General features: G+C 38.1%; 1 protein-coding gene across 3 annotated transcripts; it reads left to right on the top strand.

Moving 5' to 3' along the window:
* Positions 1-179: 179 nt before the first annotated feature.
* rgs20 (regulator of G protein signaling 20) lies at positions 180-26888 on the top strand. 3 transcript variants are annotated; one of them, XM_017719654.2, is made up of 5 exons: positions 180-542; positions 19824-19993; positions 21493-21570; positions 22449-22683; positions 23425-26888. In XM_017719654.2, the coding sequence occupies exons 1-5, from the start codon at positions 342-344 to the stop codon at positions 23611-23613; spliced, it is 873 nt and encodes a 290-aa protein (XP_017575143.1). In that variant the 5' UTR covers positions 180-341; the 3' UTR covers positions 23614-26888. The 3 variants fall into 3 exon arrangements, with proteins under 3 accessions (XP_017575143.1, XP_017575142.1, XP_017575144.1); XM_017719653.2 differs by having other exon boundaries at positions 181-542; positions 21481-21570; XM_017719655.2 differs by lacking the exon at positions 180-542 and adding an exon at positions 12145-12278 and having other exon boundaries at positions 21481-21570.
* Positions 26889-27995: the final 1107 nt, after the last annotated feature.

The following is a 27995-nucleotide window of genomic DNA, read 5'->3' as shown; positions in this document are numbered from 1 at the left end:
GCTGATTAGTGTATAAGCTATGTGCGAGAGACGGAATGCTTGCGTGAATGACACACATTAACACAAGCACACAAACCCACACCCACATCCTGTCTTAATCTGCCCTAAGCCTGTGAGAGGCACTAAACCACAGTGGGACGGGGCTTAATGGGAGTGTGACTATAATCCCCCTTTGCCCTCTTCACTATGGATGTACTGCTTACTGGAGGTGTTGCTGTCTCACTTTTTTCCCCTTGTCAAGGACCTACAGTGATGCAGAATCTACAGCAGACGGATGGAACGTTTCCCTTCTCTGAGACTGCGTCGCCTCACTGACAACATGGAGATCTGCTGAACGGAGAATGCCAGCCAACAGGGTTGTGATACAGTGGGAAGTATCTTCTGTGGTGCAGTGTGTCAACCACACTCACTCCTTTATGTGTGGGCGGCTGCAGCGGCTGCTCTTTGCCTGTCGGCATGGTGAGGGTTACTTAGCACCAGGAAGTTATGAAAGTGACACTGAGCACCATGGAAATGGACCGGAGGATCCTATATCCTTCCAGGTAAGACCTCATTAAATAGGAGCACAATAACAGGGAATGACAGCATAAAGACTCAAGAAATGGTGCTTTGATTCAGTGCTTGGGCCATTCCAGCATCATTCACAGCACTTTGGGCAACCTGAAATCAAGACTTTGTCAGTTCATGTCCCTGGTCAAATAATATCATCCAATTAAAAAGAAAATATTCCTGCTTTCCCACAAGCTTCTGAAAAGTATTCTGATTTTTGATTATGTCACCATGGAAGAGCAGGCAGGGAAAATAATAATAACCAATAATGTTATATCTACCTACCTCTAACCTCTGCAATCCCTATCTAACACAGAAAACGCCCAGCCAGTTGAGACCCCCTTTCACTCAAAATATATATCCCACTATAACATAAAATGGCGCTACTTCACATCCACACTGATTTTAAATTACATACTTGTCAGCTCAAAGAAGACTCTAGCATTTCTTAACCTATCCATATGGACCACATCTGTAACACCACTCTCAGAAAAAAGCTGTCAAACTGTCATACTGAGGCAGTACCCCTCTTGTCAATAGGGTGGTACCCTCAAGGACATATTTCAGTGCCTTTAGTGAGGGAACTGTACCACAAGCCATTGAAATGATATTTTCTGATTTAATATCCATGGACACCCTGTCTTGTCTCCAGGCTTTTTATTTTATTGTTCTGTTTTAACACATTTGGTTATGAAAATGTTCAAATACATACTTTTCACCCGGAAAAAAACTTCCCAGTGAAACCTTAAAACCACTGTTGTACCTTTGAGGTTACATTTACATTGTTAGTACCTCGATAAATGATAAATGTTGACTAAAATAGGGTAGTATCTGCCCATTGACTTCTACTGTAAACGTGCTTTAAGTCAACAGGTTTTCTGTTCCTTTCTCAGTATATGACACACATCAGAACTATAGTTTGTTATAATTGACCCTACAATCTGAGAAACAAAGGTACTAAACTGTCACTGGGGCAGTACCTCTCTTGTCACTGGGGTGGTACCCTCAATGGTATGTCTCAGTACCTTTAGTCAGGGAACATAATTGTGCCATAATCCATTGAAATGATATTTTCGACATTGTATTGACTCCATGCACCCTGACTCGTCTCCAGGCTTTTTATTGTATTTTTTTGTTTAAAAACATTAAGTTATGAAAAGATGTTTTCCATTTCCCTGGAACAAATGATTTAAGGTGTGACGGACCTTGTAACCTTTGTTGTTCCATTGAAGGTACATTAACATTGTTTGTATCTTGATGAATGAAAAATGTACCAGCATAGTACGTCTTTGTGACAGTGCATACGAAGATGTGACAGTTAGAGCTTAGGCTGAAAAAATCGAAAGCATTTTTTATATAATAATGTACATTACTCACCCACTCTCTCAAAAAACATGTTTAAAGAGGAGATTTGGGAGTGTGAATAACTACTTCAAGGCTTAAAGAATCTTCACATAATACAAAAGTTCCCATTTGAGAGTTCCATTATATAGAGGTTCTTCAAACTTTAAAAAGCTTCTTCACTCCCACACATCTCCACATCTCATTGTTTCTAAAGAACCATCCACTGAATGGTTCTTTATGGAACCATAAATGGTTCTCCAATGGCACTGCACAAAGAAACCTTTTTGGCAACTTAATATTTAAAGAGCACACTGCAGAAAACAAGTTTCGTCAGGAGCTTTTTTCAGCAAATCAACATAAAAGGACCCGTTTTCTACATCTGTCTCATTTGTGTGATTTTATGTACTAACAATGGTCATGATTCATTTTTACTTGGCAATTTTCCAGCCTGTCTTTATCCCTCTGATTTAAACAGGTTGCTTTTGCTGCCGTGCTTTAAAAACTGATATCTACAAATCACCTCTATTCTGATTGGCTGCTCTGTGTTGTGTATCATTCACCAACAAGTGAAGTGAAACACTCCTTATAACTTCAGTGTGAATGGGCGTGAATAGAGTGAATAGGTGTATTTATGTAAATGAGCTTGCTATGATACGGGCCTTTTAATTCTACAGCTTTACAGCTTCAGGTCTGTTAGTTTATGAAAGACAGATATTACGCAGGTATGATTATTCATGAGACTTATACAACGAGGCAGATAGGTGCCTACGTTTACCGTTTCGAGTGCAAGCAGAAGTCAGGGTAGCAGGAGCATAAGCGCACATATGGATCCCACTGGATGTTATTTATTGCCTGTGGAGGCAGCCATCTTCGTTTCTTCAAAACCATCCTATTTATAGGAAGCTGTGCTATCTGAATGAGAGAAGCGATTAAGTCCGCTCGGCTGGTTGCATAATCAAGTGAGTGAATGTTCAAAGCAGTTTGCTGTGGGTTAAAATAGCTCCACACTCAAACAAGCTCATTATATGCGCTTATACATTAATGCCGGGATTTATTTACAGTTGGAGTAAACCTGGGCCTGCTGATATTACACTGAACTGATTGTGAGAGACTCCTCATTTCTCACCGCACTGCCATGTTTAAATGAGCAGGGTTATTTATAGTGAATGGTAAAGGAGACTCCACTGCTCTCTGTGATTCCTCTAGCTTACATGAGGTAGTAGTAGACCTCCTTAGTGGACACGTCCACAGATTATTATTGCTTTTAAAACTAGGTTGAAGAAACAATTCAAAACCATTCACAGCTGCATGCAACACATCCCGTTGCTCCACTAGTTAGCCAGATTAGCAGATCCTGTTTTTTGACACACTGCATTGCCCTATTTTTTCTACACCAACCATTAATCGATCTATCTAAGGTTCTTTACTTTATCTGTTTTGTTTATGCAAACCCTTGAAAACAAATATTTAATATGATGATGCAATTAAATAATTAACATAATTTCATTTCATGGTTAAAACCCTTTAATCATGCAAAGGATTCCTTGAGTGATTATGGTTCTGCGAAAGTTCCCTTGAAGAGCCATCATTATTTTAAGCCATTATGATTACGGCCTGCTTGATGCCTCGCTCATCTTGACATTAAGACATTACGCATCCGTCAAGATGGTTCTTCAAGGGTTCTTTAATACAGAAAATTGTTCTATATAGAACCATGAACACTCACAGCACTGTTTGCATGATTAAAGGGGTTCTTTGTGTTGTGAAAGGGCTCTTCAGACTGTTGAGAATGTGCTGTATATGTTCTTCATAGAACCTTTCTGAAACAGGTTCTATATAGCACCAAAAAGAGTTCTTCAAGCTTTCTTTAGTAAAGGGAATGGTTCTATTCTGAACCATGATTTCACATGTAAGAGGGTTCTGCTATTGTTACAATATACTAAGTTAGTAGCAATAGAAGAACGCTTTTTGGTTCTACAAGGAACCGTCTACAGCACATTCTCCAGCAAACTGACGAACCCTTTCATAACACAAAGAACCCTTTAATTATGCAAAGGGACATTTTCTTTACTAAAGAGCCTTGAAGAATCATACATTTAAAGTGAGTAGCCATTCTGATTGTAGCCTACGTGACGCCTCGCTCATCCTGACTCTTAAAAAAGATGCTTCTTTAAGGATTCTTTAGCAAAGGGAATGGTTCTATTTAGAAATCATTTAAATGGTTCTTCGCACGGTGAAACCATTCTTCATGTTAATGGGGACTGTTTTATATATGGCGCTATGTAGAACCTTTTTGAAAGTGGTCCTATATAGCAGCAAAAAGGCTTGGCATTATAACAGTAGAAGAACCCTTTTGTTGTTTCAGTTTGAAAGGGTTTAATATATAAAAACAGTGGCATTAAAACCGAGGGCACAAAGTGAACGTACATCATGTTATTATAGTTCTGGTAACTGGAGAAATAAAAGCTACTTATAAAAGGAACATTTCTGCTCTAAGTGCTGCTGACATGTTCTGTTGATTCTCCAAATGAAAATGAGTCAGACATCATCTACAGAGACACACTTCTGCACATTTTAATGCACAATTATTGTTTATTTGCTGAATTAGAAAAACATAAAATGCGGTCTGTGTAAGAGTTATGGCATATTTTTTATTTCATGTTTACTTTTTTTCCAATATGTAATAAAGCAATAAGCCACGAAAGGCTGTATGTTACTGCCATTTAATCACGGAAAGGATGTTCTTATGCACAACGTGAAGCAAAGTTGCAATAACACAGTCTCAAGTGGCTTATTGTTGTTATAAAATGTTGGCCAACATAAACTATCATAATACACAATTAAAAAAAAAAAAAAGTTATTGTTAAAAATAAACATAAACGTATTCCACCAAGAGATGTAGTTTCTTTTGAGTGTGGTCAATGCTAGACAACCTTGGGCTGCTGAATGAGGAGAATGTTTGGTCACCCATCGCTGCAGACTGCGGCCACTTCATGAACTTTTTCACTTTTTGTCATATAACAATTAACATCTGAGAACACAGCAAGCACAGTTTAATGCAAAGCATCCGCTTTATAGATACTTTTTGGTCACCAAATTGCCACCGAATCTCATCAATCCGGCGGCGCCTCCTTCTCATTCTGTGGCTAAATCTCAATGGTTCCCCACTCCCTACATAGTGCACTATGTATGAATTTAAATATATTTAAAAATGGTGCAAAATATGGCTGAGAAATAGTCATCTGGGACACATCCGTACTTGATAAAAGATGTACTATTTGGCTGTAGAAAGGTTAAAGGTTTATAGCTAGCACACTTTCAAGGGAGTACAGAGCCGTTTGGGATTCAGTCTGGGTTTGATGCAACTTCTGACTGAAATAGTTTTATATTTGCAGCCTGTAATCTATTCAAGTGACATATTTTAGGTGTTCAAACTTTTGCATAGAAGTATGAATATAGATATGTGTATTAATTAAAAAACAATCACAAATCAGTGTTTGTATTTACACTATTTTAATTCAAATCACAATTAAATTTTGTAGTAAGCAATTCATGGTCTTCCCACACCCTTCTGGCAGGCCCGGGTGTGGAATGGGGAGAGGGGGAGGAGGCGATAGGGATCTAACTACATAGTTTGAAAAGTATAGCAAAACAGAAACAGAAACAGAAAAAAACTTCTCAGACTTTTTTGCCTTTGCAAACTTTGACTGTCAGAATAGGGTGCTCAACTATATCTGATTATTATCTTCATTCTTATCATTACCAGTATGAGAACACCCTTGAGGGAAGGAACTCGTTTTGCATTTTGCATTTTTCCATTAAGCATTCCTCTTTGCGGCCACATGGAGATTTCTGTAACCTCAGAAGGGCCAAACACAAAGCTAATGAGGAGACACTGTTGAATGCCAATGACTTTGCTGTATTAATCACTATTTAAGGTTGATCTATTCAATAATAATGTAGTCATTGTGAACACAGGTGGGCATCTTTGTGGGTTCCACAGGAGACGGGCCTTGAAACAGATGGCTGTAGACTTGAAGGCCTTCTGACCCTTCGGAGCAACCTCAGTTTGCTCCGGCGACCCATGTCACCCGGTTCCAGCTGTTCGATAGTGTGCTTATAATACAGTCAAATGCAAAAGTTTGAACACCAAAGTGAAAATGAGTTAACATTTTTTCTACAGAAAATATGTTTGAACGTGGCATTTTCTGCCCACTTTAGTACACAATATCTGTTAATATACTGAGTTTAACATATTGGGAAAAACTATATAAGGTGCCATAACTTTTGCACAGACCATATTCTAGGTTATCCAGCAAAGAAAAAGTAATTGTGCATTCAAATGTGCAGAAATGTATCCTCTGTAAAAGATGAGTTCAATTATTTTCACGTCAACAAAACAACATAACATCAAAATCAAGAAAGCACGTCATTTGACCGGGGTGCTTAAACTTTGCATAGAACTGAATTTACATGCTCGCATGTCACTTAAAACGGTACAATTATGTATATAATATGCATTTATTTCAGTATAAGTATAATTAGAACAGATGAGTCATTAAAGATTCTTAATGAGGTCATCATGTGATTTATCCTGAACAGACATACTTCACATGCTTTTCAAGATTAAAGTGTAAACACTGCAAAATCGTTCTGTTCACCACTCTACTCTTCCACATGTGAAAATGAATCTACAAAAATTGACCATTTTGAATTCATTATGGTTGTGATGTCACAACTATGAAAAGACTGCCCATTCACGCTGCGGCATAAAAGACTGTTGTTACTACAGAAATGCAATTAACGGTAGATGTAGAGAAAAAAGCCGTCATTGAAGCTTTCTGAAGGATTCTAAGATCCAAAAAGGTTTCTGAAGTTTCATTCCCAGTTTTAACAGTTAATTTCACATTTCTGTCTGGATTGCTTTCAAATAAGGCGCAACGTAGAGTAGCCAGTCACAAGAGATGTTGTTTACGTATGTCAATCTTAAAGGCACAGTAACAAAAACAGCCTGTTTTATCTTCAGGAATAAAGAGAAAAAAGTTGCACACGTTAAAAAGAAAAAAATCTGTTTTGCTGCTTAAAAACAACACATACATTATCAGTGGACTTCTCAGAAAAAAATATACTAAAATCAGAGAAACTATGTAAACTATTACCCTTTTAAAGCTTATTCACTGACCTAACAGGAGTGACGTGTCTTCTAAGTTATTCAACAAGTAATGTGACAGCTGCTCATTCAGTCTGTGAAGAGCTACATCTCTGAAAGGATGCAAGTAGAGATGTTTCAAGAACTTGAGCATGGATTGCAACTGGCACACAAACATTTTCACTTCAAGCTTATACACCAGATCATTCCTCCAGCAAATGCTTTATATCATGAACTCTAACAAAAACAAAAGTAATTACTTTTCACAGTGTGATCGATTTTGAAATGGCATAAATCTCAGAGCCAGCTGTGCTCTGGCTTGTTCCCTGCAAGAAGTTTGAGGTTGCAATTATCACAAAGGTCAGCAAGAACAACTCTGAGTCAATGCTGACCTTAAAGATACTTTCAGAGACTCATGCAAGGCAGACATTTCATTTAAGAGGCTTTGCTCTGAAGACAAACAATTTAAATAATATGGTCATTGATATTTAACTGGAAAGTAAAGGTAGAGCAGTAATTTATGAATGGAGTTTCTATCTTGGCTTTGAGGAACATTCAGGGCTTTCACACGGTCGGCAAATGATTCAAGAAGCAAGCACTGAACACAACAATGAAGCCGTGTGTGTGTGTGTGTGTGTGTGTGTGTGTGTGTGTGTGTGTGTGTGTGTGTGTGTGTTTTAATGAACTATACCTTGTCGGAAGGAACAACTATCATTAAACCGTATTAAAGGCCACGATCTATGGCCTTTATTTCTGACCTTATTTATTTAACTGTTGTATAAAACCAACAGAACACTCGGCTCGTGCCTGTGACCAAATCACAGCCGTGATGCTATTTCACAATAACACACTCCCTCTCATGTTCTATTGCCTAAATACACTATTAAACTACACTATTCTATACTATACTGCACCTTCCCACACTATATTGTACTATACTACACTTTATGACACAACACTGTAATCTGTTATATACATTGGCCAATCCTGTACTATACTATACTATACTATACTATACTATACTATACTATTTCCTATACTATTTCCTATATTATTTCCTTATGTAATTAATTATTTCTTTCATTCTCTCTCTCACTCTCTCTACATCCATCTCTGTGGAATATATTACTACTGTATTTCTATACTATACTGAACTACACTATACCATATTAGTTAACACTTTGTTATACTAAACTATGCTAAACAACTATAATACACAATACTGCACTGCCTTAAACTATAATAACTACCCATAATGAATAACTAACTACCTATAATAATCATACTATACTACACTGTAATAACACACACTCACACTGAACGTTTTTAATACTTGCAGTTGTATTTTATATTCCAACCTGCATATTCCTCATATTCCTTATATACTAAACTGCATATTCCTCATATTCCTTATATTCAAAACTGCATATTCCTCATATTCCTTATATTAAACTGTATATTCCTCATATTCCTTATATTCCAACCTGCATATTCCTCATATTCCTTATAATCCAACCTGCATATTCATCATACCCCTTATATTCTAAATTGCATATTCTTCATATTCCTTATATATTTCAACCTGCATATTTCTCATATTCCTTATATTCCAAACTGCATATTCCTCATATTCCTTATATTCCAACCTGCATATTCCTTATATTCCAACCTGCATATCCCTCCAGAAGCCTGTAGGAACAACATGTGCGCTTTGAAAAAATCTTATTTCACTCATAGTGAAACTTGTTGCTACACAGTTTTGGGAAGAGTGGCTGTCCATGGTGCTGAATTGTTATAGATCCCTTCATATCACAAGCAGTTCTATCCGTGAAAAATGGGTAATATAAATATAACTATGTGTCAGACATCATACTGTACTGTGCAAAAGTCAGAGACCCTTTCATTTATTCAATTTCCAGTCATAATGACAACTAAAAAGGAAAAAGTAGGAAACTTACACAAAAGAATTGAATATACTATACAACTCTTCACTCTTGTGCACTCTACTGCCGTTTTAACTCTTCCATCATTCCCATCTTACAATCAACCATTTACAGCTGGGCACTCCCAACGAAAGCTGATCCCAGAGTTCTCACTGACATTCTGTTTCCCTTTAAACACACACTAACATTCACACAAGCTGCACTGCAAATTTCTTTATCTATCAATGAAAATGAGATAGGCGATATATCTGAGATTACATTTAAAATAATCCATTTGCATGCAAATCAGAAGAAAATAGTAATATGTTTACAGCTTTTTTTCCTGACACTGAAAAATGAACAACTTGTGCTTTTTGACTGGAGGTGAAAAAAAAACAAAAAAAAAAAAAACAAAAGGGTAGTTTCTTACTTTTGCACAGTAATCAACTGACATTTCTGTCTTTAAACAGAAACATTTTCAGCTGGAACATCTACAATTTTGTGTGAGTAAAGCGAGCAATAAATCAGACTGCAGGGTGAACAGGGTTGAGCGTGGAGAGCATGCAGAAAGATATAACCTGCAGAATATCTGTTAAAAAAATGAACACTAACATCTGTTAAAAACGCAGAAGGTTTATGAGAGGAATATGGTAATCTCTGAATGGACACAGGCCCACAGTGCCATCTAGAGTTTGCATATTAACTTTCTCTCTCTCTCTCTCTTTCTCTCTCTCTCTCTTCCCCGTAATCATCAGCCTCTGTATAAGAATAGGCTGCCTCCTCCTAATCCATTTCTAAACGGCGCAGTGTCAGGCTCCTCTCACAGCTGCCTTCGCGGAGAGTCTTTGCATAATGACCGACGACCAGCAGATGGCAGTAGAGCACCAAGGCCGGAACTCAAGCACCCTGATTATTTCCCATCATCACCGCTTTCTCACCCTTTCAGACTGCAGAGCTGCCGCACGTCCTCACTGACGGCTCTCGTATCGGTCATTTGGGATGGACACTGTCCGTTTCATTACACGCTTGCAGTATCTATAGAGGATCGTTTCATAACACGTTTCCAGATACAGAAATCGAAAATAATCTACTGCCAAAAAAAGGATGATGGTTCCTCAAGGGTTCTTGACTGAAGCGACTGGCTCTATTTAGAACCATGAGTCGTATATGGAACCACTGGCATGCTTGAAAGGTTCTTTTGTACAGTGGTTCTTCAGATTGATGGAGAATGTGTTGAAAATTGTTCAATTTAGCGCCAAAAAGGGTTCTTCTATTATTACAATGTCAAGCTTGCAACAACAGCAGAGCCATTTTTAGTGCTTACAAATGGTTCTGTGAGTGTTCATGGTTCTATATGGCACCGTTGTCTTTGCTAAAGAACCGTTGAAGGACCAGCCTTTTTATGTGTGTAGCGCTAAAAAGGGTTCTGCTAATGTTGTGATGAAACAGCAGAAGAACCCTTTTGGTATAGAACCATACGCAACACGTTCTCCGACAATCTGAAGAACGAGATCGCAGTGCAAAGAACCCCTTTAAGCATGCAAGCATGCGCGTGTTTGTGGTTCTATGTAGAACCTTTGCTACTTTTTTAGTGCGGGCAATAACGTACATATTCATTTACAGCTCCACCCGTTACAAGAGCACTGAGAGGGTCCGTTTCGTTTCAGGACCATGGACAAGGCGCACGCTCCTGTTATTAAAGACTCCCTGCAGCGTCATTCGCCCTAAGCGGTGTCAGCCGCGTCCGTCACATACAGCCGATCACCGCCGACATCCGTTTCCATAGAGGAAGGAAAGGGGCTGAAAACCAGCTGATCCAAAATGCGCTTATAGTAGGAGACGATGGGCACGTGCTTCATCAGCTGCTCTGCTTCTCCCGTAACCATATTTCCAGTTAACGGCTAGCTCCTCTTTTTTAAAGGGGAACTCCAAAATGTTTTTTTCAGCGCGATGAGATGATTAAGATGTCAACAGAATCGTCCAGAGGTGTTTGGTGTGAGATCCTCTGTTCTGGAGAAACTTGCAGAGTCAGAATTGTTCACAGTGGTGGTGATAGGAACCAGACGTCCACCACTAAAAACTCTCACAGTAAGCTATTACGTCATATGGATGGTCATGAATACTGGGAGCGATGCCTCAGACAATTTTTCATGGTCCCTTGGTGCTTTTAAAACACGTCTTTTCCCTGAAAAAATACCCTAATATGTGTGCGGGGCATTACATAAAAAAACAAACCCACCCAGGTTCTCAGGTTTATCACTGTTCTACCATCATCACTATTACATCTGATTGCTCGGAAGACGCGTATATGTTCAGGCATTGTGGAAGGTAAAAATGGCTAGAATTATGATATGGCGACCCCTGGTTCCTATCAGCACCACTGGGAAGCAATCAGAGTCAGTAACAAACCATTTTTCACTACCAACCACTCTGAGTGACTTTGACTGCCTAGGACTGAATTATACAGACGTTTTGACAATTTGGTGGAATTCCCCTTTAAGCCCAGGGGACCGCGCTGAAATGACTGTGGGCTGATGAGGCTGAAAAATGCTGGATTGTCCCTTTAAAATCACATCCGCAGGACGTGATACCAAACATGCCTCAAATCTGAGTAACACTTAATCTCTCGTCCTCTCTTTGTCGGGGATGAGAGGAAGAACAAACACGCAGTAGTGATCTGGTGAGGGAAACCCCACATGTTCGTGAGAGAGGGTGTGATGTTGCTGTAGGTGGGCGAAAACCCCTCCTCGCATTTCACGCACAGAGATCCAGTAACGCAGAGCTAACAAAACGGCCGCGTGCGCACGAACATAAATCAGCATTTCTGCCCGTTTTCACTGCGGACTGTCTTACTGCAGGTTTATTTTCATGTGTATGAATCTCGGACCTGGTCTGGGGGGCTCTGAGCTGCGGCCAGGCCAGTTCTCCAGACCCTATTCAAGATAAACGCTAATGCTGCACTGTAATGGCGAGTATGGGCCACCATATGGACAACTGTCGAAAAAAACGAGCGCTCCCTGGGCTTTCTCTTCCAGGAGCGAGCTAAATAAGACCCTAGCTGGTTAAAGGGAAAGGGAAAGGGGGCCACGGAGCCCCTCCGTTTCTCGTAGGATGGTCGTGGCCATCCATTAAAGCGCGGAGTGAATCGGTGAGGATTTACTCCCTCTGCCACAACTGGCGAGAGAGGCGCGCATGCGCAGTGCCGCAAAACGGCCGGTCTCTTAAAAAAAGGAAAACGGAGAAAAATCCTTATGCCAACGGATGTAATCAAGGCGAAGAATTATCTCTTATCTCTGGGCATACATGGTGAAATTGTAAGTGCCGTCGCTCGTGTACTCTTCGTGTGTGTGCTTGTGTGGATGTCGAGGGTGTCGTTTGCTTTCTGAAGGTTGAAAACGGCGTGTCATGTGTGAGATGGGGATGGATGGACGAGGCTCAAGTTGGCTTCTTGTTCGAATTTTTCCGTTCCACCTTAAATGGTGAAGCCGTTACGTTCGGGCGCCTGTAGGCGCTAGAATGCAGCCGATGCACCGTTTAAGGTGGAACGGCACATTGTAAAAAGAAGCTGGCGAACAAGAAGCTAAGTTAAGCTTCGTGATGAATGGATATGGGGCTGTATTTCTCTCTCTGTCCCTCCATCTCACACGGGCGTCTTTTTGGCGGCTGTCCTGGGCGATGCTTGCACTTTTGTTTCGTCCATTTGTGGTTTTGGTCTGCATTAGAAGCAGCCTGTGGCTTTTCAGTGAAGGAGCGAGGTTTGTGCATCAGGCTTTGGGTCCAATATCTGCACATTCCGGATTCTGCCGTTTTCATTCCTCGTCTAAAGCCGAGTCAGCCAGGGCTTTTCAGTCAACACAGGGCCAGTTTGAGCTGTTTTTGGACACACGAAAGAGTGCAGCCGTCGTTCATTCCAGCCAGGCCTGATTTATCGTGTTTGTTCACATTAAACATGGCTCGGTCCTTCTTACGGGGCTGGATGGCTGGGATCGTTGATGGAAAGCTCAGACTGCAGTTGGATCCCAACCCCAGCCCCCCCCACACACACCTCCTCTTCATCCTCCTCCTCCTCCTCCTCCTCCTCCAACTCTTCCTCCCCTCACCAAATATTCCAAGATCTTTGGGCAGTGTGGATGCTCCTGAAGGAAACTGCACAGCTCAGTGTTTGAGCAGCTGAAATGACTGAGCTGAACTGCTGGGCGATACTGATCAAATTCTACATCATGATATTTTCCACGGTGTCACAGAATGGGGTTGTGTTTAAGCTTGCGTTCATAAAGTTAATGAGCCTGTGCTTCCTGAGTGTTGCTACGCATATAAAACAATATCATATAAACCTGATAAATGATAAGTGTACAGCGCCTGAGAAGATATAGTATCTATCTATCTATCTATCTATCTATCTATTTAGGGATGCACCGACTCTTTTATTTATTTATTTTTTATGTCTATTTGGTGGTCGATATGTGTGGCTGATTATGATTCCAGTTTCTTTACAGCCAGATTGTCCAATTGGCCGATTTTTGGACAAATTTTACTTGCCCTTCTGTTAACCCGGATAAATGAACACATAAAATACGCCAGCAAAAAAAAGTTGCCAATTTAAAGCAACACTATGTTGGATTTGGGGATTTGGAGACCTCTGTGGTGGAAACATGTAACTGCAGGCAAAAGAATGATGTAACATTGGATGTGCTTCAGATCCCCACAAGCAGATAAATCTAACTTTGGTGAATGAATTAAAAGAGTATTCAGAGAGAACTCAGACAAAACTTGGTGAAAGATGTGGCTTCCGACGTGGTAAGTGAATTATCTACTATTGCCATATCCTATCATATCAACTATCGCATCTTCACCAGTATAATGCTGATTTTGCATTTGAGTCAGCACAGGGCACGGACATATAAAAAGGTGAAGCTGTTGATCTTCTTTTTGCAGCTTCTTAATGAGCTTGTGCGCATGACATTATTATGCAAAGATGTACAATATGGTCCGAAAAGCCTCTGACTTTTAAATGATTACTTCAGGCTGTCGAGGTGACTCACAGCAGCACATGCACACCATATTTTACTGTGTTTTTTTATACTCAGTAACGCTACCGATTTCAGTTTTAAATATTTTCAGTCATATCTATGACATAGTGCTATTTTAAGTAAGAGGCAAGCAGGAGTAACATATTGTACAACATTTAGGTACAGGTGTAGCAGCAGAATTCAAACATAGTGCGAGTAAACTTGCCTGCCTCATTGACCTCATTTAGAGCAAAAATCCACTCTTGGCCAATTTCAATCGTGCATGAAAACACTAATATGAGAACATGTGCAAATAATATTTAAATAGTATTGCTTTTATGTATTTCTTTGTTTTCGTTTAACCGTTTCCAAATCTCCAAACCTTTCCGAAGTGTGATTTCTGGAGGTGCTGTGGCAAAATCTGGAACCAAATCTGAAAGTTTTTGAAAACAAGAAATTTCTGTTACATTTACGCAATAATGTTATTACAAGCAAAAACACGATCATTGCTCAAACACTTGGTTAATCTGTTATCAGATTAAATGGAACACAGTTTGCTCTCTGTATATGATATGTGTTGAGCTGCTAGCGAGCAATGATGTACGAAAGGGAAGGACTGAAGTCCTTTCAGTGGACAGCATGACTGCAGCTTTCTTTATCAAATATTCTGGGTCAAATTGGTGGATGAAAATTATCTTTGGAGTCACTTTATTGTTGCCAGGATTTGCCAGGATGTCAGAATATTTAACACTAACCCCATTCAGTTTATATCTAAACATGTTTTCTATAATAACACTGCAAATCTGCATAGTTAAATGTTCCGTTTGCATTCAATGCAGAACATGGTGAATACATATATATTCGTTGATATTGTTTCTTTATTTTTCTTTCGTTTTTAAAATGACTGGCTACACAGTGACATTACTTTTACAGTTATGTAAAAAATACAAGGGATTACTATATTTTTAATATGGCATATTACTGTAAGTGTGCAGGAGAATACAACGACATCATAGTAATCTTCAGTAGACTGTCCACTATTTTACTGTCAAGATGTTACAGTAAATTACTGTAAATGCATTGCAGCAAGCATCTAGTAATTAACTGTAGTTTTAGTGTGATTTTTTACAGTGTGGCTATAAATCTCTAAATTAACGCCTAAAAAATACCAGAGAAAAAAACAGTAGCAATAAAAATGCTAAAAGGGAAAAGATCAACTACACTCTTAATTATAAAGGTTCCAAAATGGTTCGTGGCTCAGTCATATAGTTCTAGGAAAAACCTTGGTAACCAAAAATGGCTCTTTAAAGAGCAATCCATTGAAAGGTTCTTTTTGGGGAACCAGAATTGATTTTCCATGGCTTTGCTCCAAATAACTTTATTTGAGCACCTTTATTTTTAAGAGTGCATTATTACTACAGAAATTGGTGCCCACAAATTAGAAATTTTGTATATCTTTAAAAAAATAATACCGGTTGGCTGATGCTGCAGCTCACTGAAGACAGAATCAAAATGATCAGAATTACTAGAGCAGTGAAGAACAACGCTAAAATAAGTCAGTGTAATATACAAAACACCTACTGAGGTACAGGGCCTGCTGGAGATTCTGACAGCTGAATTATAAAGGCCACACTACAAGATGCAACCCCCTCATCAGTATCAGCTAAAGAAAGGCTCACTTACTGTGCACTAAAGTAGTTATTAGCCTACAAAGTTCCAGAACAAAGTTTTACAGAAAGACAAGATGAAGATAAATGTTATGGTTGGGGTACAAAGAAAGAAAAAACATGTCTAGTGTGTCTCATGTATAGGGCAGAGTGGGAGTGGAGTCATGGCTACACATGCGTTGTATCCACTGCTAAACAGTTGTCTCATATTGATTAATGTAAATAAATAATTTCATAGTTTTTTTTTATTATTACAATATTGTGATATTGTAGTAAGGAAAAACACTATAAGATCATTTATTTAGGTATATGTTAATAGTGTTAGCTATTATGTGTTGGTGATAATAAGCATAACATCAGCCAATTTAACTGTAAAGAAATCAGAATCAGAATTGCCCATAAAATGATCAGTGCACCCCTGAAGGACACAACTGTTACTATGAGCTGTATAGGTGCTCAGACCAGTAACACAGTAAAACAGCTGTACAAACATTAAATAAAGCCTGAGATCATAATGTGACATCATAGTGGCAGCTTGTGAAACCAGAGCTACTCTTCATATCTAAAAAAAAAAACACGATAACAACGTGTCCTGAATTTAGCAGTATGCCTTATTTTTGGATATCAGGACATGTTCAGTAACAACCTAAAACACAGCCAAAAGTCCAGCTCCCGATTTATAATCAATCCAGTAACATGCGTTGTTATATCTGATATCTGTCTTATCATCTTTAATGGAAGCTGCTGAATTTACAGTTCTGGATTTCATTCTGTCAGTTCGTCTGCAGGACACTCTATATGAATCATTCTACCGAAGTGGCTCAAAGTCTGAGCTGAAAACACATCTTTGACTTTTAACTGACTCAGTGATTTAACGTTCCATTTTGCCACTTACAGAACAACAAAAATGCCTCCGAAACTTTATCAAATGTTTCAGTAGTGACTGTTTTGGTAATGACAATTTTAGATCATTTGGAGCAAAAGTCAAAAACAGTATCCAGTACATACCAAACAAACATAGCTATGAACAGATATACGCACATAAAATCATAGTATTTTATAAAAATTTATCTGCAGAAAATATGTGTTTCAATAGTGACAGTTCTTAATGTTCCACAATGATTTTCAGGCTTGTTTTCTTCAAAGCAGGGGTAAATTAGGGCTCCACCTACAAACAAAAGCTCACTGTGTTTTGGTAGTGACATAAATATAATAAGAATAAAGGGTTTTTTTTGTTTTTTTTTAAGAATTAGACTACCTTCATTTTAAAAGATGTTAAATTATTAAAAAGCATACAAACAAACAAAAGTATTATTTTGAAATGTATGGGTTAGAGCTTGGGACAGTCACCTCACAATAGCACCCTAGTAAATGAAGTACCCTATAAATGATGGCTTTGTATATATTTTGCTTATTACTATCTGTATTATTGCCTTGGGTATGAATAGATCATAACATCATCATTGCCACTATCTAAGGTCTGAATACTTCGTTGTTTTTTTAAATAGTTTGTTTTTACCGTGGAACCTCAGTTTGAACTGATTTGGTACAAAGCTCCATATACAGCTCAGGTACAGAGCACTGCCACTGCAGGATTATGTCTTAAGACAGTCCACAGCTTGGACTCCCTTTCGCTCCAAAAGCTACATGTAGCCTAATTCAGTAATGACATCCTGAGAGCCTGCAGAAATCAGATACAGCTAAAGCCCACCCACATGCCAGTGCAAATGTATTGTGTGCATTAGAATTCTTTTTGTGAAGGAGCTGCAAATCCTTGAAGATGACTCTGTCTTTGAACAGAAAATATTTAAAAGTCATTAGAATTCAAGTATATGAACAGCTATACAGAGATAAAGCAGGCCTTGGAAACTGTCCTGAATGTTTTTAATGTTTGTCCAGTTTTGGCATAGAAGCAGCACTCGATCACGGAGATGCTGAGATGATTCTGCTAACGGAGACTATCAGACGAAATAGGAAAAGTGATTGAGGTGCTACTTCCCGTTTTAAAAAAGCAGATGAGATTATATCACTTGTGGAGCTTGTGGAGCTTGTGGGGGAGTGTGGTGTAAGACATGTTAGAACAGCTTTATTTATGGTCTAGTTCAAACATGCCTTTGCTCAAAGCTTCACTGCCATTTGGCGTCTCTTTGGGCCAAATTCATTTGTGTTGATGATCTCCTTCTCCAGAGACGGACAAGCAGAGTAATCACACATCATGTTTTGGCTGTCCTCCGCCTTTATATCGATGTTGGTGTTTCTGTAAAGAACAGTGTTATCCTTATTTCAGGCTTATTATTATACTAACATGTAGGTTATGCTGTTAAGAGGTTGTGAACCTGACATCTGGAGTGGAAAGGAACTGGAGAAAGTAGAGGTGTGAATCTCTGAGCTGAAGATTTCCATTTGACTGAAATTGATTTGGGAAATTTCCTGAAATCTCAGATTTCATTGCAATTTGATAAAATTTGGTTTGATTAGATATTTTGGGTTCAGACTTGTTTTTAATTGAATTTAATGTGGTTGTTTTCTGTTTCCACAATACTGTAATATAAAATGTAAAAATAACATACCATTATTGAGGATTTAAAACAGCCTGGGGATTTTATTTTGGCAAAAAATGAACAAATAATAATGGTCATACACAAAGGTTTGAAAATGCCTGGTCAAATGGGCATGTTTTGCTGATTTTCTAAGTGAAAATAAGCTGCACATCTTCTACAGAGAACACCCTTCAAAATCAATACTCTTAAATCACGACATGCACATTGATTCATCACAGTGTATTTTAAACTCCTGTTCTGAATGCATTGTATCATGAAGCTATCAGCAGCAGGGTGGAGGAGATACACGGCAAATGGTGTGTAGATTCTTTGTGTACTGTTTAAAATTATTCTAAAAAGAACTCTAATTACATGCAGTTAGCACCTACAGTATTTTGCAAAACAGAAACCACCTGCTATTTACACCCTTTTATGTACAGTTAAAGCAGCCATTACATAAATAAGTTATTCATTTTTCACATACGATAACTGACTTGCATAAGGAAGAAGAAAGTCAAAGGAAAATCTATAGTGAAAATGAGACTCTAAATATCTGTGCAAGACCTAGCAGAACACCAAAACTGTCACCATGAGATAAACAGTACCTTCCATCTTTGAGAGAGAGGAGAAAATCAAGCTCCACTCTTGCTTCAGATCTGAAAAAATACACACTATGAGTCTGAAAGGATGTCAAGAAGCCCTTACTGAGAAAAGGAAACAGACAAAAAAAAAGCATAAAAAATGCAAATCAAACAAAGGTGCTGCTGTTCTCACAACAGTTGACTGACCACCCCAGAGTCCACACCTCAACATCACTGAATGTGTTTGGGATTATTTGGATCATGAGAAGCAGAAAATGCAACCAACTTCTAAGACTGAACCATGGAAGTGTGGAAAAATGTCCTTGCAGTTTTCAGAAAAGAATGGAAGCTGTAATGAAGGTAAAGGGTGGTTACATTAACTGCAGAAAAGAGCATTATATGAAGTTATTGATGCTTTTGTGTAATTTTCTATATATATTTGCTGCTTTTTCCTGATGCAAAAAAAAGAATCATTTGTACTTAATGGCCGTTTTGACTGGTAAATAAATAAAAGGGTGGTCTCTGACTTTTGCACAATGATGTATCGACACAGCAGTGAAATGTAGACAATTTGAATAATGTACTGGAATGTGGATTTTAACATTTTGGAAATTTAAATGAAATATTGTTATAATGAATTATCATTCATTTGTGCCATGTGATTGTAAGCTTGTTCTTAGTCAGCACATTTATTTATTTTGAGGTGCCATATTTCATAAAAACAAACCAACATTTTGATTTTTAAATGTATAAAATAAGCAATTATTCTATTTAACATTAAAATACTGTATGCTAGATACAGTCGATTTCAGCAAAAACATTGGGGGGAAATGATTTAATTTATTATAGCATTTTAATCACTGTAGCTAAATTACCACCTTTTAACAACCCTACAGTAGAAGCGTAAGGAGACTTGATGGAGCGACCTCCTCCTCCCCTGTGTGTCCTCACTATTACATAACAGGCCATCGATTTGATTTGTTAATCAGATAACGCTGTAGTGAGGTAGCACGCGTGTGTGGGGTTTGTTTGTGTCATTGGTCTGGTGTGTGTCTCCTGCAGCCCATGGGATCAGAGAGGATGGAGATGCGAAAGAGGCAGCTGTCGGGGCAGCAGGAGGCGGTGGCGGGGGTGACAGTGACGGCGCCGGCGCAGCAGGGCCAGGCGGGCCAGGGCCAGCGTGCCTCCAACGCCTGCTGCTTCTGCTGGTGCTGCTGCTGCAGCTGCTCCTGGTATGACACTTCCTTCTTCATTCCTGCACACCAAGCTACACCAAAACACCATCTCTGCTACACTGGCTCAGGTTGACTCAGTTGATTCAATGATAAGATTCTATATTGATAATATTGATAATCTTCAAAACAGTTGAAATCTTAAATCTCACTATGATTTGGTTTGATTATGATTCATTAGGAAACAATTAAAATCTTAAATCTCACTATGATTTGGTTTGATTATGATTCATTAGGAAACAATTAAAATCTTAAATCTCACTATGATTTGGTTTGATTATGATTCTTTAGTAATCGATTCAGTGTACCCTGAAATCTCACTATGATTTGGTTTGATTATGATTCTTTAGTAATCAATTCAGTGTACCCTGAAATCTCACTATGATTTGGTTTGATTATGATTCTTTAGTAAACGATTCAGTGTACCCTGAAATCATAAATTATTCACTGCATCCTAAAAGCTCACCTCAATTTGATTTCAGTATGATTCTTTAGGAAAGGATTCATTGCATCATGAAAACTCTCACTCTGTTTGGATTTAATTATGATTCTTTAGGGGATGATTCAGTTGATCTCAAATCTCAATCTCACATTAATTTGATCTGACTGGGAGTCATTAGGAAATTACTTAATGTATCATGAAATCTTAAGCTTCTGTTTGATAATGATTCTTTAGTAAATGATTCAATGCATCTTTCAATGTTAAAATTAACAGTCTGGTTTAGTTTGATTATAATAGTTTAAGAAGTAATTTAGATCATTCTGAAATCACAGATTTCACTTATTAGGAAACAATTCAATGTATTCTGAAATCTTAATCTCACCACTATTCATTTATGATTCTTAAGAAAATGATTCAATGCATTATGAATTTTAAATCTTAATAAATTTCATTACAATTCAAATTTGTATTTGATTCAAGTTTTTAAATACACTGAATACACTAAACTCTAATTGGTGGAGCTATTCATAGAACATAAATCATATGAATAATCAAATCAAAACTTGGTAAAACCTGAGAGGTTGTGATTCGATGATGCAGTGAATCATTTCCTAAGGAACTGTGATTGTACTGAGCTGGTCAAGTTTAGAACAGCAATACATCATGCCTTTTTGGATTTTTTGTGTTTTAAAATAGCCTGAAGGTGTTAAATTGACCAAAAAATTATAAAAAATTCCTAAATCTGTGCAGCTGATTAATTGCCTCTGTTTCATTTATCAAGACACGAGGTAGAAGGTAATGAATTGTGCAGCAACAGATAGTCTACAGTCTGTAATTGCACATCTGTATAGTTGTGCTATAATGTAGGTAAGAGTCATGAGGTGACCAGTTGGTGGAAATACAAGTTAAGTGCTTCTAATAAAGTGGCCAGTGAATGTAATAATAAATGGTGTGAAAATATTTGCAAACAGACACTAAAAGCTGCTTCTTCCAAGTGTTGTGTGTTTGGTGTCTAGGGGATCATGATGTGCTTACTACCTTGCAGTCTCACTGTTAGGAATGAAGACAGAGAGGAGAGGAACCGGAGAGCCTCGTGCGACGTCAAAGCGGAGGGCACGACAGACTGTGAGGAGAGGTCAGTTACATCACACTCAGCATGTTTTTTAATTGGGTACTAAAGTGAAAAGATACGAACTAGTGAAAGTTACTAGTGTTAACTGAGGACGTAGTAACTTCACACATAATCTTACACACAGACTGTGACCAGCATGACCCAGTCCAAATCCTGCTGCTTACTTATTTTACTTTGCCTTCTCTGTCTGTCATCATTATGATTGTCAGCTTTATCAGCTATTCATATTCATAAGATATAATAGGTCACTGTTGCCCTTTTTATGTATGCATTATAACTGCTTAACAATGTTTTTAAGGTGTTTATGACCTAATTAATAACCTTTAATAAAGACCCTTTTATAAGCGTAGTCTTGTAGTAAAATAGTACCGAAAATCACATTGTGGCATTATTAGTATTATTATTATTTATCCTGGAGTTTAAAATAGTGTTCATTTTTTGTTTTTCAGCAAGACAAACTCTTAAGAGAAAATGTTGTAAAAAAAAAGAATAAAATCAAATGAACACTTTCCACTTATCCCAAATGTAGTCAGCCAAAATGTGTTGTATGTTCCATACTTCTGTCCATTTTTATAGATAACAGGCCATACAGTTATGTATACAGTGTTAGAAACCACATAAGCAAGTCTATTTGAGAGGTAAGTTCAGAATTTAGACGTGCAATTTGCATAGTGCTAATTGGTTGAGCAGAAAACTAAAGAGGCACATTTAGACCCCAAACCTTTCTGGGCTGATTAACTATGTTTGGCTATAAATGGTGTATTTTAATAGAGCAGTGTTTGCCATCATGAGTTTTACGTCATGATATATGCAAATCATGCATAAATTCAAGTAAAAATGGATAAACCACCAAAATAACCCCCCTACTTTTATTTTGGCAGCCCAAAGCCCACTGTGGATGAGGTGCGCTTGTGGGGGCAGTCCTTCGATAAGCTAATGCTCTGTCCGGCTGGCCGCAGTGCCTTCCGCCAGTTCCTGCGCACCGAGTTCAGCGAGGAGAACATGCTCTTCTGGCTGGCCTGCGAGGAGTTCAGCAAGGAGACCAACAAGAGCGCCATTGAGGAGAAAGCACGCCTCATATACGAGGACTACATCTCCATCCTCTCACCCAAAGAGGTGCGTTTATGCATGGAATTATGCTACCATTAAAATGTGAATCACTGTTCAAAGGTTTCAGTAATATTAAACCAGTGTACAAAATGATGTACAAAGCGATTCTAATGATGCAGGACTTCAAAGAGTGTAAAAATATAGCATGTGTCCAAAATGATGAAATGATGAATAGTCTACATTTCAGACTTCAATGTGTAACATAAAAAAATGGTATTCAAAAGTGGATTCCAAACTTAGGGTCAAGCTTATTACCTGAATACTGCGGAGTGTAGTCCTCAAACTTAGACCCCAAAATGCTTCAGCACTGCAGAGCTGTTTGTGGTTTACTCTCCACTGCTGTACTTATTTTAACTGATAATTTATCCAGATAAACAAGGTGTGATGCTGCAGATAAAATGCTAAACTGTGCTAAAATTTGGGTTTCACCAAGTTGAATCGAGCAAAATCGAGTTGACTTAATTCAATTCGAGATTAATCAAGTTAAATTGAGTAAAATTGAGTTGAATAAAGCTGAATCAAAAAGAATTGAGTCTGCATGAATCAAGTTGAATTAAAATGAATCAAGGTGACCTGAGATTAAACACGATTAATCCATTTGAATCAAGTTCAATTGAGTTGAATCGAGATGAATTGAGATGAACCTAGATGAATCAAGTTGAATTAAAATGAATTGAGATTAATCGACTTGAGCCAAGTCGACTGGAGCTGAATAGAGTTGTAATGCTGCACAATCTTTCTTTCCAGGTGAGTCTGGACTCGCGAGTGCGGGAGGTCATCAACAGGAACATGCTGGAGCCCACATCTCACACTTTTGATGACGCCCAGCTGCAGATTTACACGCTAATGCAAAGAGACTCATACCCGCGGTTCATAAACTCCCCGGTCTACAAAACCCTGCTGAAGAGCGTCTCTGAGCAGTCTCCAGAATCCTAGATCTCTGTGATCCCGCTCCAATAACCCCTTCCCTTCTTCTTCTTCTTTTTGGTTGGTTTTGTTTTTTTTTGGTTCTCTTTTCCTTTGCATAGAGTATGTTTAAAAGGGCCTCAGTGTGGGTCCTCGCAGGGATTTTACTGCATTAGAGATCTGTACCTGAAAAAAGACACTCAGGTCCTCCAGGTCACTGGATTTAAAAAAAAATGTCTCAAAACTCCTGAGGGCTCAACACCAGAAGTACTGCTACAGATCAACATAGCAAGATGCTCCAAAGGATTTACCAGTGCGTTTTTGGTGTATTTAAGAAAAAAATAATCTATTTTATTTGTGTTATGAGGGTTTTTTTTTTTTATTATTGTTTTCAATGACCTTTTTTTGTATTCTGTTTGAAAGAAGAAGTGAACCCCCTTGTGGGCTATTTACAGTATATACAGTAGATATATTTATTGAATTTGTAATATATTTCCTCAACAAACTTTCTTGTCTTACAATATTTAAAGAAAAGGGAATTATGGGTAACAGGACGTGCCCAGTTCTGAACACTGCGTATGAGAATCAAAGCTCAAGTCAAGGCAACACATCAGCTTTAGTCACAGGAAACTGTGTGAGGTACTGTAACAATCCAGCTCCACATATTCCACTACCTGTTCCTCTCATAATCACTTGGCATCTCCAATTGGAAAAGACATTTTGCCATATTCCAGTTTTTTTTTCCTTCAAATCAGTGTTAAAATAGAAATTGAAAAAGGCTGAAATGTCAAAATAGATTTAGTCATACCTGTGAAAAATGAATGGAAATGATTCGAACATTTCTGGATCATAAATGCTAACATGTCCAGCCTAATCAGCAGCTCCAGTCGTTCATACTTACTGATATTTATTCTCAAGTATTTATTTCACAAGTGTATTTCTCGATAGCATGAAAATGGCATGCTGCACCCTATATAATCCAGTGTGTGGACAGCATCACAGTTTGTTGTCTTGTCCCTCTACTCCAGCTCACTAGACTAAAAGTTAAACAATGCGTATAAGTTTAAAGGGCATTTAATTCAAGTGTATTCACATCTACTATTTTTACACTATGTAAAGTGTCCTGGGGTTTGTGAAAAAATGTTATTATTGTTATTATTGTTATTATTATTCCTTTGGGCCACATGTGGAAATCATAGTCCTTTTATTCTTAGACGCTCCAAATTCAGGGGAACCATAGAGAATTGGACACGTCTTGTGGAACTGTGTTGTTGAACACTTGGTTGAAGTTCGGACCAAGCAACAGTTGTAGTATGAGAAGAGGTCGTATGACTGTAGGAGGGAAGAGAACTCTGAGAACTTTGGCTGGAGTGCTGGATGGCTTTTGTTCTAAGCTAGAAGGCTGGACCCCACCTTGATGAACAGAGATAGGACAGAGGAACATGGAGGAAATCAAGAGGTGGTGGGATGTAAATGGTAGAGAAGGATATTTATAGGAAATTAGGAAGACAGGTGGAGCAGCTTCAGGCATGGCCCTCCTCTCAAACTTTAGTTACTTCACGACTCCATATAAAAGGCTGTGAGTTGATATGTAGATGTGAAAGTTCATTCATAATCCACTGAGCTGGAGTACAGAGCCAAAACTAAACTGTTTCACTGTCCAGCTGCATACAGACTACACTGTGTGAGCAATGATTAGCACACATGTAGCTCACCTACATCCAAAGATGTGTTACTAGAAGTTCTCTTGTGTATATTGAAGTATTACAATCATCCAAATTACTTAAACAGTCTTGAGAGGAAGAGAACCCTTTTAAATACAGGTGTTTTACTACAGTATCAAATATGATTTAGGTTTAGAGCAGTGTTTCCCAGTCTTGGTCCTGGAGTGCCTGTATACTGCAGGTTTTAGTGCATTTCTTGCATTATCACACCTTATCAGCTAAATAACAAGCCATTTAATAGTTCAGAGTCAAACAAATCAAAATAATGGACCATTGTACCTTGTTAGTTCACATCCCTGCCCATATTAAGCATGATTCATCATATAAAAGACAATGTTTAATAGACAACATTCTTGTTTTCCTCAGAATATAATGACTTTCCCACCTCTAAACATTCTCTGATCTTCAGTTACATCATCATACACCAGCAAACGGGAAAAACATCATGGATAATATCAATTATGTCATGACTGATTCCCCCACCCCCCTCCCCACCTCAGCTAGCTCAGAGACCCTCTCTGACACTGTTTTACTCAGAAATCCTTGATAGTACAGTAGAAAAATATGCTGAGATTTTCATTTTTAAAATGGGTGTGAGCACGGAAAACAACTAAAATCTGTTGAACAGAGTTACTCCGATTGGAAAGCAACTGGTTAAAGTATCTCCCAAAATGAGAAAAACGTGTTTAGATAGTGTAAAGTTTGATTTCTAGTTTTTACTAGGACTCTTATTAGTAGGTGAGGCCAAAGTAGCCACTTCAGATAAACTGTGTTCTGACTACAGTAGTTTACTCTCCAAAACCACTGACTAGAATTGGAGTTGCCAAGTTATTTTTTAAAATCTTTTCAGTTCTGTGAATTACTTTGTTGCCTGACTTTTCATGTCGCTCAAAGACAAGATCCTCACTCACTCGGGGAAGTGCCTTGACATTCAATTTTGTGACATCTCTTTTATGGCAATAGTTGAATCAAACTCTTGCCGCAGACACAGACTCTGGGCCTTTGATCAATTTATAAGATGATTTGTCCTGAAGTGACTTCTGAAATGAATCCTTGCACTTCATTTGTCTGTTTATTTTGTAAAAAAAGAATACATCATCCATTTTTTTTCTTTTTTTTCCATCACTGAAGTCACACCATTTGAAGAAAGAGGGTCATATCTTTGGGATGGAGAGATTAGGACAATTCATAAAGGCTGGTTGGTCTGAGTCCAGACGTGCATCTGCCAACATGTATTACATGGTGGTACTTCTACTTGTCTTAGAGTAAATATGTGCAATTTGAGCTGATGGATTCACCACATAGATCAACCTCAAATACAATCTAAGCCAATGGTTTGGAGTGATACTGCCTATAAATGTTTTTTTTTTTTCCTTTCTTTTTTGTTGTTGTTCTGTCAAGTACACAAAAAAAGTGTTATTTTCCAATCAGTTTACGAAAAGAGAATACGTTTTTAAAATAATAATATGTGAATGTTTACAGTAAAGTTAATTTTTTTTTCTGTTTTATTCAACTGAGAAAAAAAGAATGATTTGTGGGCATTTGGATTCTTTAAGATAAAAATAAAGCACAATAATTTTACAGCTTCTGGCCCTTTCCTTGTCTTTGAAAGGCACTCTCCATTAAACAAATGGATGTCCAAATATTAAATACATAGTTAACAAATTTCCACATTTATTTGCCAATACGTTTGATCAAAGTTCTAATTCTAAAGTTGGCTTCTTTAGGTTTGCTAATGTGGTTTCAAGCTACTGCTACTGTTTTTACTCTTTGCTTTGGAAGTTTGATTTTGGAATGTTGGAGATGGAGCTGCCGGGTAGAAAGAGAAGAGGTAGACCTCAGAGAAGGTTTACGGATGTAGTGAAGGTGGGCATGGAGAATGGTGTAAAAGTAGAGGAGGCAGTGGATAGGGCAAGATGGAGGCAGATGATCTGCTGTGGCGACCCCTAAAGGGAGCAGCCGAAAGAAGAAGAATTTTGCACGACTACCGTTTTTAGCTAAGCAACAGCCATTAAGGCCTCTATCATGGTTTTTAGCTATGCAGCATCCATTTCAATCAGTACTAGCTAGGCAAGTGTGTTTAGCTATGCAACATCCACTTTAGGCCATTGCTACTATATTTAGCTATGCAATATGCACTGTAGGTGACTACACCTGCTTAAAGCTGTGCAACATCTACTTTAGGCTGTTACTACACCCTTAAGAAAAAATGGTTCTTCAAGGCTTCTTCAGTATAAGAGAAAGGGACTCGTTCAATAATCAAGTTTTGTCTTTAATGTGTTCTTGAGAAAGGTTCTAAGAAAAAGATTATTGTTCTTATATCGCAGAAATGTTCACACCTTTATGCCCTTGAGTGTGTGTTGATTCTGTTCTTACCTAAAGACAAATCCCTAATAAGAAAACACTGATAAATGTCAGAATCTTTGTAAAAACTTTAGAGGGTTTTAAGAATTCATTTCTTCCTAAGAATGGTTGGTGAATGAGGCCCATTGGTTCTATATAGAACCATGAACGCTAAAATAATCATGTGTATGTTTAAATGGTTCTTCAGTTTGATGGAGAATGAGTTGTATATGGCTTTGTACAGAACCTTTTTGAAAAGGGTTCCATATAGCACCAAAAGGGTACTGCTATTGTTGCAAGCCTGACATTGTGGCAAGGGTTCTTTAGTAAAGTGAATGGTTTTAT

Source organism: Pygocentrus nattereri, chromosome 2, assembly GCF_015220715.1.
Source record: "Pygocentrus nattereri isolate fPygNat1 chromosome 2, fPygNat1.pri, whole genome shotgun sequence".
Taxonomy (NCBI): domain Eukaryota; kingdom Metazoa; phylum Chordata; class Actinopteri; order Characiformes; family Serrasalmidae; genus Pygocentrus; species Pygocentrus nattereri.
Note: the sequence above shows the minus strand (reverse complement) of the source record. Positions and strands in the feature narration are given on the sequence as shown.

Bases quoted from the DNA above. Each gene is read 5' to 3' on its own strand.
- rgs20 (XM_017719653.2), top strand. From the start codon at position 342: ATGCCAGCCAACAGGGTTGTGATACAGTGGGAAGTATCTTCTGTGGTG. The intron at 19,994-21,480 runs GTATGACACTTC...ACTACCTTGCAG, and splicing joins TGCTGCTGCAGCTGCTCCTG to TCTCACTGTTAGGAATGAAG. The intron at 21,571-22,448 runs GTCAGTTACATC...TTATTTTGGCAG, and splicing joins ACGACAGACTGTGAGGAGAG to CCCAAAGCCCACTGTGGATG.